Here is a 17,200-nt window from a genome sequence, read left to right as displayed (position 1 = left end):
CCTGTTGGGAAAGTATTTTGATACGATTGCAATGCTTGGGGGTTTAGGTTGTTTGTTTTTTGGTTGTTTTTTTTTTTTTTTATTTCCAAAAAGGTCTAAAAGGGGGTAAAGAACACCGAAATGTTGTCATTGCATTTTATTTCACTTAGCCTTGTTATTTTTGGCCACTGAATGCAGTTGAAAAATAACTCCAAAATTTAAAGAAGGAACTGTACTTTTCTTAGATGTCCATTTACTCTCTCCCACGTTAGAATACATATGTTTAGGCATATATATATATCGCTCTAAATAAAAATGCTGTATTAACTTATACTATAGTTCAGTGTCTTATTCATAAAGTTGGTAATAAAATTTTCAGTAATAGAGACTGGAAATGGAAATGTTAGGTAACATACAGCTTTACAGATTATTGAAAACCAGTTGATTCAAAAAAGATGAGAAGGAAAAGAGATGCCTTGAGGTGCCACCTTCAGTTCCATAATATGAACTGATTTTCTTTCATTCCGGTGGTGCTAAAATAGATGTCTACCTACACAGATACCTTCAAGACTTTTAGTTAATTTATATGTGATTATTACATACTAAATATAGTGCAGGCAACTAGCCTTTTGGCTGACAAAGAACTCAGCTTTTCAAATGGAGAAGTGTTGTGTCTCTGCTTCCAAATTTTCCACACATTTAGACAGTAAAGTTCATCAAGCAGGTCCAGACACAGACGGGGTGCTCTGCCCGGGTATACTGAGGCATTACCTTTCCAAACTATTCAGTGGCATAGCACCCAGGCAGGGACTTTGCCCGCCAGGTTCCCCGCAGGCAGTTTAGAGACAAACTGTGAGATAGTTGAGGTTCCTGTGAGAGAGAGCTGAAGGTGGGCTGAGTTGTGGGCTGCATGGCCACACCAGGGACGCTGTTTTACAGGCAGCTAGGATGTACAATTTGGCATGTAACAAGAACCTCTGGAGTTACCTTCTGCTTTATTTCTGACGCCTGGGATTCTTTCATTTTTTACCTCCTCCTCATCACAGCCTTTGTTAAACAATGTAAACTCAGAAGTGCTAAACTAGATGCCTGCCTGAAACAGATATATTCAGGAGTTTTTGTCAACTAATGCGTGATGGCTGTACACTAAATATATTCCAGGCAATTACTGTTTGACAGAGGTTTCAGTGCTTCAGACTGAGAGGATTGCATGTCTCTGAAACAAGGTTTACAGTGTAGTATAGTATGATTGCTGTAATTATTAGTTAACTTCACTATACTTAACTAAGTCCCGCTGTTTTTTTTACAAGTAGCAAAGCACATACAGTCCCTAGAGAATGGGGGACTAGTGAGGTATCATTTTCTGCAAGATTTATGTTCTTCCTGTTTAGAAAAATCTTGCTTTTATGGCTGGGATTTTTTTTTTCCACATATGAGGGGCATGATGCAATGCTGTAGCCATCTCCTTTTTTCCACATCAAAAGTACCAACTCCCGTTTCTCTTGATTGAAATATCTCTCTGCACTTTTAGGAAATTTTCTCCTTTTTCTAAGGAACTAAAAGGTCAATGTTTAACATAAACAGTTTACTATAGAGTTTTGTTGGTAATTTATGCAAACAAGTAACTGTTCATTTTTACTAACTTTAAACTAGTACAAGAAATTATCTTCTGGAAGGATTGTGATCTATTAAGTTTTGCCTTTCGCTGAATTTTAGTATCATCTTGATAGCAATGATCATTTTTTGTCAGCTTTCTCACTTGATGACGGGGTTTTTTTTGTAGATACACCAAATAGTTAATGACTGAAGGGAGGTTCCTTTATTTGCTTTATTTACTTTTATTTTCTTTCTGGTTTATTGAAGAAATACTTCTGGATTATTGTTTACAAATTTATCTCCTCCTTGTGCCCAGTTGCCCATCAAAGAAAGCATTAGCCACATGCAGAAACCTGACAGAATAAGCTGTTTGAGCAAGTTAATTGCTATTAGCTATTAATTGCATACCAGTTTGTCAGGGCAAGCACAGAGTTTGATACAGGGCTACGTAGCATCATGGCTACTTTGGTGATACTTAAACCTAACAATCTTAATCTCATTTGTGAGTGCTGGCACTTAGAGTCATCTTGTGGTGTCGTGATCTCATCCACTGCTACCAGGCTGGGAAAGGTACCAGCGTAAGTCATCCTGATAGGGACAGAGGAAAGAGTGCCTGGGTGAGAGCTGACCGTAAGTTCATGGGCTCTGACTGTGGCTCTCTGCTCAGCGACAGTGAAAATTTTCCTCTAAGTGAATGTGCTTTTCAATTGTATATTGGCCTCCAAGAATTGATGGGTTGGGTCTAGGGACTGACTTTTTAGAAGCCAAATCCTTCAAAGTTTTTTCACTGCTGTGATTCAGTTTGACCAGGGCAAAAGGAGGACAATATAGCCATAAGGTCTTGAAGCACTCTGAACTGCTGTAGGAGCCTAAGCTTCAGCTCATGTCTAATTGTGGTTGGTGTTTTGTGGTTGTCATGAGAAATATAAACAGCCAATTTAGGAAAGATAGAATGTTGTCTGATTTAGCAACATTGCATGATGATATATAGTATACAAACAACTTTGGGAAGATTTATGAGGTTACAGTACTAATGCATTTCACCCCAGCTGGCAATTATGAGCATGCTCTAAAACAGGTGTTACAATTCTGCTGGATTTCTGGTGTTTGCCTGTGTTTGGATGTTTACTTGTCGTTTTCATAAGGGTCTTGTTTCTGGAAATATAGTGTAAATAAATATACCCAAGGAAAACATAAGTATTTCTAATACACTTTTTTACACACTTTATATATTTTGGGGTGGGGTTTTTTTGTTGTTGTTTTGGGGTTTTTTTGTTGTTTTTTTTTTTTTTAATTTCTGAACCTCGGGGTTTAGCACATCTTGGAGAAATACAAATTGTAAGTGCATATTATACAGTAAAATACAAACAAGGAGCTTGTGAAGTATTTTAGTACAGTGAACCTGACAGATGTATCTATAGGCAGGTAGGAAGAGTATGAGTCTGTTCTATTTCACAGAGGAGGCATAATATAAACATGGTTTCTTTATTTTGTAAATACACCAGGATTTCTGAGAATCAGAATTATTAAAATAATGTTTTCCATTTCTCTTGACGCTAGCCACTGCAAATCCAGAGTGATAAAGAAGGGCTGAGTTATAGACCAAGTCCAGTGGTTATGAGATTTAGACGTATCTGGTGAAAGTTCTTAATAGTCAGTGTGTGTGTTTGTGACTGCGCATGTATTTCACTGGAACACTACCTTAGAAAGGTAATTTTTATTTTCTCTCCCCTTCATATAACTCTTTCAGATCTTGTGGTGACAGCTGTAATCCTAAACTGAATTTTCCTGAACAGAAGAGCTCAAAGTTTTCACGGATGCTCTGTCCTGAACGTTATCATCTGTGTTTATTTAGTTATCTGGAGACACAGTGTAGTAAGAGAAGACAGATGTAACATTGAATTGGTAGTAATGTAGTAGGATAATGAACTTCACACAGAAACAGTAGCTCTACGGCGCCTCAAAGGCAACCAGGCTTGTTTGAAGTGTAACCTTCATTTAGAGCACTAGATCTGGATCAGCAAATCTGCTGATTTAGTTTTCAAAGTGACAGTCATGCTTCAAACAAGCCCAGCTGCTTCTAAAGTGTGTGTGTGAAGATTAGGTGGCAAACCTTTCTGTGACACATGCTTGTAGGAAATATCTTAAACATAACTTTAAAAAAAAAATAAATCTCTGGGTTTGCCCTTTTCTGAATTTTCCTTTTTATGGAGAAACGTGGATAGTATTAGGTGGAGTCATCTAAGTTATAGAACTAACTTAACAAAACTTTCTTCTAGTTCATACATCGTGTAATGTTTATGTGAGATGATTATATGCATACGTGAGCAGTTCTGGCAAGGCACGCAACAAAAATCAGGGATGCGCACACATTTCTCATCAGAGCAGGTACCACACCGCTCTTTAGAAGTCACTGACTGGGTCCCTGTTTTGGGGTATGGTCCTGCTGGTAGTCAATGCTGTTCTCTGGTGTTGCGCAGGCACTACCCATTCCTGAAAGACTAAATAACAAGGAGTGGACGAAGGCATGAATCGCTTGGGTTCCGAGCACAATCAGCCTCTGGACCACCTGTCCAGTGGGCAGCTCAAAAATTTATAGCTAATGAGGTCTTATTTTGATTTAAATTTCTTATTTATTGAATGCAGTCACTGGAGTCCTGCAGAGCTCTTGATAAGCAGTATGTTTTCTTATATATTGAACTACTTCTCATACCCAAGAGTACGCTATGTATAGAAGATGTAATTTGTAAATTGTTTTCTCCTTTCATGAATGCATCACATTATTGAACATCAGTGAAAACATCCTTTCATCGAAATTTCTGATTTAGTGTCCTGTTTTTCTGAAATCAACAGGACTCTTTCTATTATTTTTGCACACTCAAAGTAAATAAAATCCTTTAAGATCAAAAATATTTTTATTATTATCACTATTAACTACCAGGTTTATCAATGTCTTGCTTAAGAGAGAAAAATATAAGTTGACTCACTACATCTTCAGAATTGAAAGACTGCTATGTGTTTTACATCAATTATCCTGTATTCTTAAAAAAAGAAAAAAACTTTCAAAGACTGTAGTAGTGGGTGACAGCATATGGATGAAATTGCTGGTGTCTGAATGGTAACATCATTTTAATATGTTTTATTATTCCTTTATCTTTAACATGTGAGGCACAGAGGCTAGTCAGATCTTTGTTGGTTGTGCAATTTATGATATGAAGGATGCCATTCCTTAATTTGGTGTTCTTGGCATCTGTAAGTACATTGTATATTTTTCCTCAGGACAAAGTCTGTGTCAGTAATTACCATTTCATCATATTTCTTGATGAAGAACGTCTGCAACTAATTATCTTGGTTTCTCTAATGAAGTTTTAAAGTTTATTTTAATTGTATGAACCAAGTGAAACATTACTTTTAACAATCTCAGTATATAAAACAAGTTTTGAGCAAATTTTAATGTTACTTCTATTCTACATAGAAAAGCCAAATGTTCTATTAGATTGCCAGACAGAGCAAAATTGGGATTCCTTCTTCAGGTACATATTTGTACTTTGTGGATATTAGATAACTGTTTAGCCTAACTTTTAAGAGAGAAATCAACATAAGAAGTCATTTGTTTTCAGTGTAAGGATTAATAAAACTTTTCCACAAAACAAACCACTTATATCTTACATTTCTCATCAAACAGAAAATAATTTAGTGAAATTCATGCCTTAAATTAACTGCAACAGAGACATCAAGAAAGTGTTATGTGCAAAAGCAATTTCATCATAGAAGTTAATATATACTGTAGTCATAAGTAGAATTCACAGTAGTGAAACTGTATATAGAGATTCATTATCATCTTCCAAATGTCATTTATTTCATCTTCATTCTTTGAGACAATACTGTAAATCCTCACAGATATTTGTTTGAATTGTCACTGAAAGAGTGTCACTACACAATTCCTGTGTAGCCAGGTTTGTTGCTTAACTATTTTTATAAAGGGTTTTCCTAATACTGCCCTGAATTGCCTTAGCTGCAATTTAGCCTGATTGTGCCTCACTCTCAATGCACACAGAATAATCACTGTTGTCATTATAACCAACCTTTAGCTTATTGGAGCAACATTACTTTGTCCCCAGTTAAACTTCTTTCTTCTAGAGAAAAAAAAATCTGTCCTTATAGAACCGTCTTAACAGACATGCTATCCCCTCTATTTCATTATATTCTCATTTGGACTTCTTGGTATTCCTCCTGACTCTGGTCACTCGTCTTGCTATCTTCCCCAAGAACCAAACCACCCTATACTGCACCAATTGAACACTAGCACCTAGAAGATTGGGATAATTAGTACCAATCTATATTTGTTATTTCCACAATTTTATTTTTGGGGGCGGAGTGGGAGAGGTGATTACTACCAGTGATAACCACTGTAAAGTGATCCTTGATAGCTAAAGCTGGGAATTTTATATACTGCTCTCAACAAGCTTTAGTTAGGCTGCGACCGGTCAGACCAAAAGCAGACATCTATAGAACAGAAGAGGTAGTTTTCACAATTGTCTTTATAGAAGGCCTATATAGAAAAATTAGGAATACAAAGGTGCAGTTCTTTTCAACCCAAAAGAGGTATCTATAGCATGTTGGATCGATCACATCCTAAAAGTACCTTTATTCTCCTTTGCTGCTTTTGGGTGACCAGTTTGGATATAGATTTTAATACAACATACCTTTCAAATTAAATGGGAGAAATCCAACCCAGAAAATCTAGTATTTGCATACTCAACCATCAGTTAGCACCTCTTCTTGCCAGGAAAAGGGTCAAATACAGCTTATGTGAAGAGATCAGTTGACACATGAGATCAATTAATAGACTTGATTCCATTTTTGTCCTTCACAATCTTTATACTGATAAAAAGAAAAAAAAAAAAACTTTGTAACTTAATTTTTTTTTTCTCTAAAACCAACTATGGATAATTTTCTGTTGTTTGGGAGTTGTTATCCAAAATAATAGAACTAAGCATGTTTAAATTTTCTTTGTCCTTCTTTTTTGTAATTTTTTACACATTGAGTGAATTCATGAAATAATGGGAAACAGGAAAAATGACAAAATATCAGATACTTTTCACTTGATTTTATAAAGTGATGAAAAAAGTTATATTTTAAAATTTTTTATGTATATTTAAAATATTACATGATTTAATACCAGTTATTTAGCATACTATTTCGAATTCTGAAAGGGGAAAAAATCCATATGTACCGTGGAAGGAAGAATGTTTTCTGAATCAGAACAGCAGACTTGTTGACCTATTATTAATAACTCAATGAGTGGTCATGGACAAAATTTACCCAGAGACAATGCTGAGGAAGAAGGGAAGGAGACAAGTGTCAGAACAGTAAGTGTTCCCCAAAATGAGGAGAAGGAAAGGTCACGCTGTATTTTGTCAACTTTGCCTGGAAGAAAACAAGATGCTGTGCAGTGAAAGAAGTTGAGGCTAGAGAAGTAAAGAGTTTGAAAAGTGAGTCAGGCGTGCTAAAAATCAACCATACTTGTAAGCTGGAATGGGCACCAAAATAAGCTCCACATTCCTTACCGACATTATAAGGCAAGGCCCGTTCTGTTTACTGGTAAGTTTGTGTTGGTACTTACAGTCACACTTCATATATCCTCTCTGGCAGGATTTATTTTAGGTTATTTCTCAGGGCCGTGTACTGACCTCAATCTGCCTTATAATGAGTTGTATGGATCTGTGTCTGTGCTGAAGCCATTGTACAGTCTGTAAAGCACTTCAATAATTTGCATATTGTCCAGGGTGATTCCCTTTACAACTTTGTGCTTATTTTAATTTTGAAAAAAAAAAAAAAAGAGGAGAATGATAAGCATAAAATAAAACTCTCTGCTGGCAATGGGGGGTTGCAGTCTTGTAATTCAATACAGCAATTTATTTGTCTCTTATGCTACTGCTCTGTGACCATTTCATATATTTAATATTTAAATATCTGGAAAAATGTACTTCTGATGTACTGGAATAAAATCAATCCGATTTTCCATAAAATTATGTTATATATTGGTCATAGTCTGCCATTTTAGACCATATTTTTATCTTTCTCTTTATTGATAAATGATACATTTCTAACTGTGGAGTAGTAATTTGTCATCAGTTTTGATGCAGTACAATATTTAATCAATCAAGACATACATACTGATATAAATATCTTTTATGTTAGAGTGTCACTTGAAAATAGTAATTTACTATAGTCTGCAACGTAACTAATCTGCAAATTATTTACATAATTTTAGAAGTGAATACAAATACCTGTAAAACAAAGGCATTGATTATTAATTGGAAAAAAAGTTGATGGTGCAATTTCCCTTATTATATAGCTGTTTCACTTCCATACTTGAGCAGTATGATTTGAAGAAAAAATCACTACAGCCCCAACTAACACCACTGTCTAGAATCATAGAATCATAGAATGGTTTAGAGTTGGAAGGGACCTTGCAGATCATCGAGTTCCAATTCCCCCCTGCCGTAGACAGGGACACCTCCCACTAGACCAGGTTGCTCAAGGCCACATCCAGCCTGGCCTTGAACACCTCCAGGGATGGGGCCTCAACAACCTCCCTTTTTGAAAATAGGGGTTATGTTTCCCCTTTTCCAGTCAGCAGGAACCTCGCCAAACAGCCACAACTTCTCAAATATGATGGCTAGTGACTTAGCAACTTCATCTGCCAGTTCCCTCAGGACCCGCGGGTCCCATGGACTTGTGTACCTTCAGATTCCTCAGGTGGTCTCGCACTTGATCTTCACCTACACTGGGCAGTTCTCAATCTTCTCAATCCTCTCCTTTGCATTCTGCGTCATGGGCAGTGTGGCTGCAGTCCTTGCCAGTGAAGACTGAGGCAAAAAAGTCACTGAGTACCTCAGCTCTGTCTCTGTCCCGGGTAACCAGTTCTTGCATTTCTATAGTATCTTACATAAGTAATATTTCTACAAAATAGAGTATGGTATGTATAGTAGAACATTCTGAAATATGACTAGTTAAAACACACTGTTAGCCACTCTGCAGTTTCATCCTACGCTATCTATATTATGAGCTGTTTAAATGTCACCCACCTGAGTTAGAAATTCAGCTTTATTATACTTACAGATGTTTATTAGTTATGTTTTTTCCCATCCCATTTGCATTATAATCCAACAGCTGTTTAATTTGGTTATAGATCCTCTGTCTCAGTGTTCCCATCAGTCAGGAGCAAAGCACTGAAGACACAATTGTTATTTTCAAAGTAAAAGTATACTGTCCTTCACTGTGATATCTATTCCAGATTGAACCAATCTAATTAACATGAACTGCATTTGCTTTTTTTAGGGAAAAAAACGCCAACTTTAATTTCATTCTTGTTCATAAATATGGGAGAATGACTCCAGTTTGGTATAATTGGATTTGCTACATTATAATAATAAAAATATTAAAAATTAGGCTATATTTTTATAATCTTTAACATTTACTTTTTATGGATGGAGGCTGTCAAGTCCTTTGAAGCCTCAAGCTTTATAGTTTGATACTAAGGATGACAAATAAGGAATGTTGAATTTTAGTATCTACTGCCTTGTGCTGTTGAATTTTTAGCATCTACTACCTTGTGTGTGAGATCCTTTTTGTAAGCTTTTGTGAACTCACATCTGCTATCATAATCTGAAGAGTCTCACAGAACACAAGAAATTTTAGGTAAAAAAGTAAAAATCTGTTGTGGATTTCATCGTGCCCTTTTTTCCTTGTCCTTCTGTTCTACTATTACTGTAAATGCGAAACCCACCTTTGTTTTAACAGACCAATACCCAATGGGTGGACATATTCTTCAGAAAGCATAAATTTGAGTCATCAGAATACAACAAATAATACAGAGCACCAAACCTAAATTATTTCAAAATAGAGGGAGTGGGAAAACATTCTTAAACCAGCAGATTGCATACTTTATTCAGCAGTTTTCCATTAAAGAGCAATTGGCTTTGAAAAAAACAGGAATGTCAACTGGGCACTTTTTAGCTGGTGCCATGTAAAATTTATGGTTTAGCGTGACAATTTTGCAGGTTAATTTGGGAAATAAAGGAACACAGGTTTGTGTTTTACTGTTTGGTATTGAATCATTGCCTGTGGTTGTACTACTTTTTAAAAATGATTTTAAACCCACTTGAATTACATTCATGTTATTATTGCCCTGGTTTCAGGTGAAAACTGTCATGGCAGATTTGTGCCCATGTCTTCCGTGTGTAGGGTCATATTTCTTCCTGAAATAATCCTGGATGAGAAAATCATTGCCAAAGATTGAGCTGTTGTCATAATACTCGTGTTGCTGGGGAGATTTGCTTTTACTTCTAAACTCTGTAGGAATTAATCTTTATATGGCAAGTGTGTACTATAGCAGGAAAATTAGGCAGAATACATCACAAGTCCTGACAGTGGTACATTCTTCCCATTATCTTTAAATGGATCTAGAAGTACTATCACACGGACTAACATTTAAACAGATAACATTTAAAGTTTCTTTTTGGTTGACTTCTGAAATATAATTTTGAATGCTTTTGGTACTCTTGTTCTAAAAAATCATGAAAGCAACACGACACAGTTGTTGAATTTAAACAACATCTATGTAAAAGTCAGGTTACATATGCTGCAAAGCTAAACAAAAATATGTATATCCAAATTCATTCAATCAATGGCCTTAATCAGATATATATTTTTATCTAGCATAATCCTTAGTTCTCTATTATTCTTTTGGGGTGTATTCTAGAAGCAAGTGTTGTTGGTTTGTTTGGGTTTCTTTTAGGCACTGAAAGAGAATTTGGGGAATTTTCTTTTTGCTCAGAAAAAAACAATTATATCTGGATTAATTTGGGACCACAGTCATAATGGTAAATAATTCATTCACAATAGCAGGCCATCCACAGAGAGGCTACATTAGTTTGAGATGATTTCTTCTACCCAGAAAGGGATGGCTGAATAAGTAAATACTTGCAAGACTTAGTTCAAAATCTGATGTAGTCAACTGAGTATTTAATAAAAGGAATTCCTTCTTGATCAAAAGCTATATATATAGCAGTTCTCTATTTGTCCAGTTTTCTGTTCAGTGAATGTATTGGGATTATTGATTCTTGTAGATGTTAACATTGGCTCTGAGCCTCTGAAAAGTTTTTTTCTTTCTTCCAAGGAGCATTGACTGTGTGGTTATGTGTGGGTAGGTGTTTGCATATTTCCAAATTTCAGTCAGTGCCCACATTTCTGAAAAGAAAAAAAATAAAAGGAGAGCGTGGGGGTCACAAGTCCACTGTGTTACTGAGTTAGTTCTCTCTCTTACATAACAGAAACCTCAGCCTCTTCATTTTCCTCTGTGAATTAAAGAACTCTCACATTGTCACATTTGACCATATTTTCCACATTTTAGATGTCTTATAAGCCAAAAAATAACCCAAACCATCTTTGGTAATTCCTTGATAGTTTGAAGCATATTTAGTGGCTATGTAAGAGCCACTAAGATCACATGTAAAGAAAAGCAGCTTGTTCCCTGTCTGCAAGCATGGCATGAGTCAAAGTAAGTAACACTCAGTTCAAATTAGAGATTTAGTACTTCAATGGGATGTGGCGCACCCACATCACATTATTTATTATATAACTTCGTACTAGTGGCCAATTTTCTTGAAGGGGTAAAAAAAAAGCTCATGACATAAAAATGGGGAAAAGGGAGACTGAATCAATGTTTCTTACATTTATTTGCGGCAAAGTGTAGAAAACTCTCCATGTGAACAGCATCATAGTACAAACAGATCTGATAATATTCTCAAGAGACTTATTCGGAGGCTACTGTACAATTTCAGAAGTATGACTCTTTTATGTATGAAGAGACAAAAATTTTAGTCCTGAGATCCAAATTGATTTCCTGTTCTTACCTGGATCCTGTTACAAGACAATATTTCAGGGTACGTTTTCCAACCTAAAACTTCTGTGCAGATGAACTCTCATCTTAAGCAGAAATGTAGCAGTAAACATTTCATAAGATTGACACCAAACTCACCTAATTAAATCTTGTATTCAACCTAACCTGGAATCAAGGACTGTTATTATGGTTCTTCTGTAGTAAGGAGATAAACAGTGAATTACATTCAGAAGTTCGTAGTGTTTTGTCTTGTTAATAGGAGTCAACAAGGTTGAAATCTGTGTGCTGGTAGTGGCAAAATTGCTGAAATAAATCCTTGGTTGTTTAAAAAGGATGGAGAATTTCCAACAATATTTTCAATGCAGGAATAATAAGGAAAGAAAGAAGGTACAACTATTTTTTTTTTTTTTTTTTTTTTACAAAATTGATTGGATGAAAACATAATAAATGAAAGGTTAAAACTCTGGGGGAATTGTAGTAGTTATTTCCCATGATAAATGACTTACATCTAAATGTATAGGAAAGCAAATCTGTCCACATAGCTCGTGTTGAATGTAAAATAAAAATGATAAAGCCTTACCATTCTTTCTCCATGCAGAGATTAGTTCATTCATTCATTCCTGAAATGAACTGTGGTTCAAAGATGGAAAATCCAAAGGAGATTTTAAGCCAAATCTCCCCAGTGTCTCTGAAACAGAATTTTATGATTTATTGGGGTTTTTGTTTTCTTACAAAATTTCTCCTTTCTTTCAGTAGTTATTTTTTGTGGGGATGATGAGAGGCTGTTTGTACTTTCGTTTGAGTACAACTCACTCCCCCTGACTGCATACACAGGCTGAACGGTTGAGCATTGCAGCTATGAGGTCTTGTAATTTTTGTGGCATACCCTCAGCTTGGAGGCTAGTTATATACATTTTCTGCATATTAGGTCATAAAAAATAAAGCTCGCAGGCTTTCCTTGGGAACAATAAGCAAAGAAAGCAACATTTGTTCAGCCAGTCCCTAGAGGGAGAGATTTAATGGTAAGGGAGCTGTGGTATGCCTCCCCTGCACAGTCCTGCTGCCAACACATCTGGCAGCGCTGTCAGCCTGCCTGTCCCGATGGCCTCCCACTCTCCCGGGCACCCTCCAGCCTCTGCTCTCACTCTATCTCAGCTGCTTCACCAGGGGAAGTCCTTGACTTTTTTGTTTGTAACGCCTGGCAGTCCTTTCAGTGGCAGCAAATTTCTGCTGAAGTTGTTTTCGAGGCTTCTGCCCTCTCTTCAAAGATAAACATGGGATAAATGGAGAACTGTCAGTTTGAGTCAGCTGTATTTCAGTCAGACGGAGTGTTATAGCCCAGGTAGTAAGACAAAAAGAGAAATAGCGGATAAAATAGGCTCTGAGATTATGTTTATTCAGATGGCAAACACAATGCTCTTTCTTGGGTTGTTTACAGTGAAAAATTTGTCTTAGTGTCCTGATGTCATAGTATAGTATAAAACCAGTGCAATCAACTGAATAATTTTCATACAGTTGTAATTCACTTCAGTTCTTAATTAGCCGTATAGCCATACAACTTCCACATAAGCTTTAAGAGTGCAGTTGTGCCTGACAAATCATATTAGTTATGCAACAGATACTACCTTCAGGGCTCCCAAAGTACGACTGACCATGCAAGATTTCTGCTGCAAACAATAATTCCAGATGACAGTATTCCCTTGATCCCTGTATATAGAGGAGGGAATTGCAAGAGCAGAGGTTGTTATCATCACGTGTTATTTATTACATAACTGGGTAAAACAAAAATATACTTTTTCTTTGCTTCTAACCTGTGGGAGAAACAAGTTCCCTGAAGCATTACGTTGTCATATCTCGGGGATACCTTGGATGAAAAGAGTGTACTTAAAATGAGTTTTACTTGTACTTTTGGAAGCATGGCTTGAAAAGCAAGTTGTTGTGAGGTTTTATCCTAGTTATTAATTCATCAAAGCAGATGTGACAGAAATAATCATTTCTAAAGCTCTAGGACAAACTCAATTTTACTTTGAGACTTCCCCTGTACAAGGCTTATGATATAAACACCAAGAAAAAAAAACCTCTTTCTGTCATTATTCAATTCAGAGAAGTCAAAGCTCTTGGCAATTGAAAAGTCAAAGCTCTTGAGAACTGAGCAGTCTCTAGTACTTCGGATGAAGAGAGAACGTTGGCCACTTTAGCTCCAGAGGTACGAAGAGGTGACTGCTTGTTGTAAATGCCGGTACCACAGATATGTCAAGAGCACAGAAGAGTTTGTGAGAGCAGCAGCAACTCAATAATTGAAAGGCTTGAAGGGACTATGTCAGTGACTCAGTTAAAAAGGTCTAAAATACTGGACACAGGTAGCCCAACTAAAGTGGATGCTAATAGTTATTATGAGTATAAGCTGAAGATATTCCAAGGCTGAGAGGGCACAATGTTAGGTATGGGACTCTCTGGGAGCAGAATTTTGAGTAATGATTTGTTTTTAAGCAAGGGAAAACTTAAGCTGATGAGCAAACAAAATTCCAGAAGAATAAGATCCATGCTGCTCAGCAAACTAGCAGGAACTCCATTTTTAATAATTTGAGATTATATTGACCAAAGCATTAGGGACTGTACTGCTGGTAGCAGGCTTGCCTTGGCACAGCAAAGAATTTACAGTTTGATAAATGCATGTATCTTTTTCTGTTTCCAAGGAAAGCAACAAAAGCATGTTATCAGACTGCTTTGCCATACTGTAGTTAGGAACTGCAACTGTAAGTCACCAGATGAAGCTTCTTATCCTTTTCACCACCTGTCACCCATCCGGATGCCCAAGCATATGCCAAAATGTCTATTTTAATCCCAACTGAAACAATACAAAGAAATAAAAAAACATAAATAACAATAGCATACTGTATAGATTACACAGAAGGTTTATTCTGTGAGATTCTGAAAGCATTATAGGCCCTTATCCATGTGTATAAATTGTATGTAAATTAGTAACAAGAGTTCCACCCTGTAGCAATATAAAGTTTCTCTTTGAGGAATATGAAGATAAAAATATGTGTGGATGTGTGGGTTTGTGCTTGGAAATTCGGATTCAATTTGACTTGAGATTGTTGGCTTTCTATTAAAGATGATATTTTCATTTGGTATGTAACTAATGTTACATACCTTAAGTACAGGAATGTCTCTTAAAAAAATCTGGACAGAATAAGACTGCTGGACTAGCAGTTTCTGAATCCTAGAGCAAGACCCACAGGCAGAAGTTTTAATGATACTTTTCAAAAGTGAGAGAAGAGTTAATTTAAATCTCATTTTCAAAGCTAAGTTAAGGGCTACAACTTCAAAGTATGCTGCACAGCCTTACAAGTTCTTGACCACTGGGGTGTAAAATGAAAATACTGATTAGGAGGTATGACACAAAGCATCGCTGCATGGTTCATGTAATCAACAGCTGATCTCTAAAACAGAATCCACTGAAGATACCAGAACAACACTTTCCTTACTACCATGCAATTTGCATGGAGGTTTACAGTGAATCCAGTTCCAGCTGCTGAAAAATTAAAAAAAAACCAAAACCAAACACCTTAGTTGCACATTGTCAGAATATCACTTGAAAACTATTTGAATATTTTTAACACATTATTAATAATACCATATACCATTAACTATTTAGAAATTGGATTAAAACAAAATGAGCCTAGGCATACCTACCAAACTTCTGTTGAACAGCACTTTATTCAGATAAAAGCTGCTTTCAGCAACTTGAGAGGAAGCAGCAAACCAAGCTCTTTTGAGATCATTGCCAGCTTTTGTCTTAAATAAGTAGATTTAGTTCCAGCTTCATCCCACTGACTGATAAGATAAACCACCTGGACATGTTTTTTGCTCAAACTGCTTTCTTTGGAGGGGGAGGGGGAGAATTAGGAATGACTTCAGTTCAACTGTGGTTGCTTGTGGGTGCTCTTAAGCACTGACTGTTTTGGTCAAACTAAAATTAACTTAATATTTTAAAATATGTGTATATCTTTGTTAAGTAGTGATGCTGTTCATCAAGACATCTTTTTTTTCTGACACATCATCACAAATTTTAAAGGCTGCTCATCCTTTGCCTCACTGTTTTCGTGAGACGTAGCATCTTTTTGCTGTAAAGGATAAAATTAAACACTACAGTTTAGTATATGTTGTGCCTGTCAAAAATAAACACGTATGGAGTGAAACCCTTTTATTATTGAAATAAATGACGAATCTGTGACTGCCCTTTGTATAGACAAAAATTTATGTATATTGTTGAAGAGTAATAGCAATGGTAAAATCAAGACATTTTAATAGGAATTTTGACAACTGAAAAATGTGTTTTTCAGAAAGCCTATTAGTTGTATGTGTAAATCTTAATATCGGGAGCAACTTAAAATCTAGTTTCATTTCATGTTGTTATTCCATAGGAAATTCACTCCAAACAAACATGAATATTGCTCTGACTCATGACAGCCTTTCACTATAAAGCCAAAATACATTTTAGTAGTTAAATTCTGGTATCAAGTAAAAATAATTAGTTGTTTTTTTTTTTTTCACAACGCATATATTACTTATATTAATCTGATATTAGATAGATTTTGGCAACAGCTGCCTTACAGAGAGGCAAGAACACTCGCGAAGTGGATATGTTGAGTTGAACTTCGTTAGGTGTGAAATGTGGTGTCTCTGTTGCTGAGAAATAGGCTAATTCTGTTCTTCTCATGCAGTTCTGGTAGCTTATGTATGGGGGATGTTGCCATCATCTTGAACCTTCTTTTGTTTCTAAACTTAAATCAGTGTTTTTCACAGGTGCTTTTCAGTAGACATGCCCAGACTTTAAATGGTTTTGGTAGGTGATGATATGCTATTTTAGTGTGTGTTGATGATTTCTAAATATTATTTGAATCTTCAAACTCTAGAATGCATATGGGTTTGATTATTCTAGTGCTTACATCTTTGGTAACTTCATCTATCATTTTATTCCACAGGAATTTGCTGCACTGACTAAGGAATTAAATGCATGCAGGGAACAGCTGCTTGAAAAAGAGGAAGAGATTTCAGAACTGAAAGCCGAAAGAAATAATACAAGAGTAAGTATACAGCAGACCTTTTCTGGATATCATGTATGTATAAAGCAGGAGGAATATACTTATATATAAATTTAGATCTTCATTTGTATAACGAAGAGATCAAAATTCCAGCCTTTTAATAAGTACATGAGACTTGTGAGGTTCTAAGTAACAGGACATATCTACCACGCACAGTCCTGGAGGAAATAAATGCAAGATATATTACAAAAATAGCAGATTTTGTATATAACACGACAGATTCAGTTTAAATGCTTTCTAAAGCAAGGGACTCGTGCAGCCTTCCAACCCCCAGGGCCTGCTTAAGTAGCCTGCACATATCCTCATCTCTTATCAAGGCAAAAGACAAGGTTACAACAGACCCAGCTTTCCCTTCTGCCTTAGATTTTATCTGAATAAGGATGAGAGGAAGGCTGCCACACATACCGCAGTCAGTCTGTTGTTTAGTCTAGATGCAGCCATGTGACCCTTGAAGTAAATGTCATTTGCCGTACAGCTGAGTGAGGACAAGATTTCACCCTTAAATTCACCATGGTCTACTTCAATCAGAAGATGTTCTGTCTGGGAACGAGAATATGTGACAGCACCTTCTGAAAATTCTCAAATGGTGTACAGAATGGTTTTC

At 36.2% G+C, this 17,200-nt stretch overlaps 1 protein-coding gene across 4 annotated transcripts in view; it reads left to right on the top strand.

Moving 5' to 3' along the window:
- Nucleotides 1-17,200, top strand: part of PPFIA2 (PTPRF interacting protein alpha 2) — a gene marked incomplete at its 5' end in the record, with an annotated part of 340,138 nt that overhangs the window by 195,733 nt on the left and 127,205 nt on the right. For all 4 annotated transcript variants that reach the window (XM_082485262.1, XM_082485261.1, XM_082485264.1 and 1 more), the window contains one exon: nucleotides 16,477-16,578. In XM_082485262.1, the coding sequence (XP_082341388.1) occupies nucleotides 16,477-16,578 (102 nt within the window). The remainder of the gene's footprint in view (nucleotides 1-16,476; nucleotides 16,579-17,200) is intronic.

Source organism: Vanellus vanellus (assembly GCF_965231255.1).
Source record: "Vanellus vanellus genome assembly, chromosome: 1".
Lineage (NCBI taxonomy): Eukaryota > Metazoa > Chordata > Aves > Charadriiformes > Charadriidae > Vanellus > Vanellus vanellus.
Note: the sequence above shows the minus strand (reverse complement) of the source record. Positions and strands in the feature narration are given on the sequence as shown.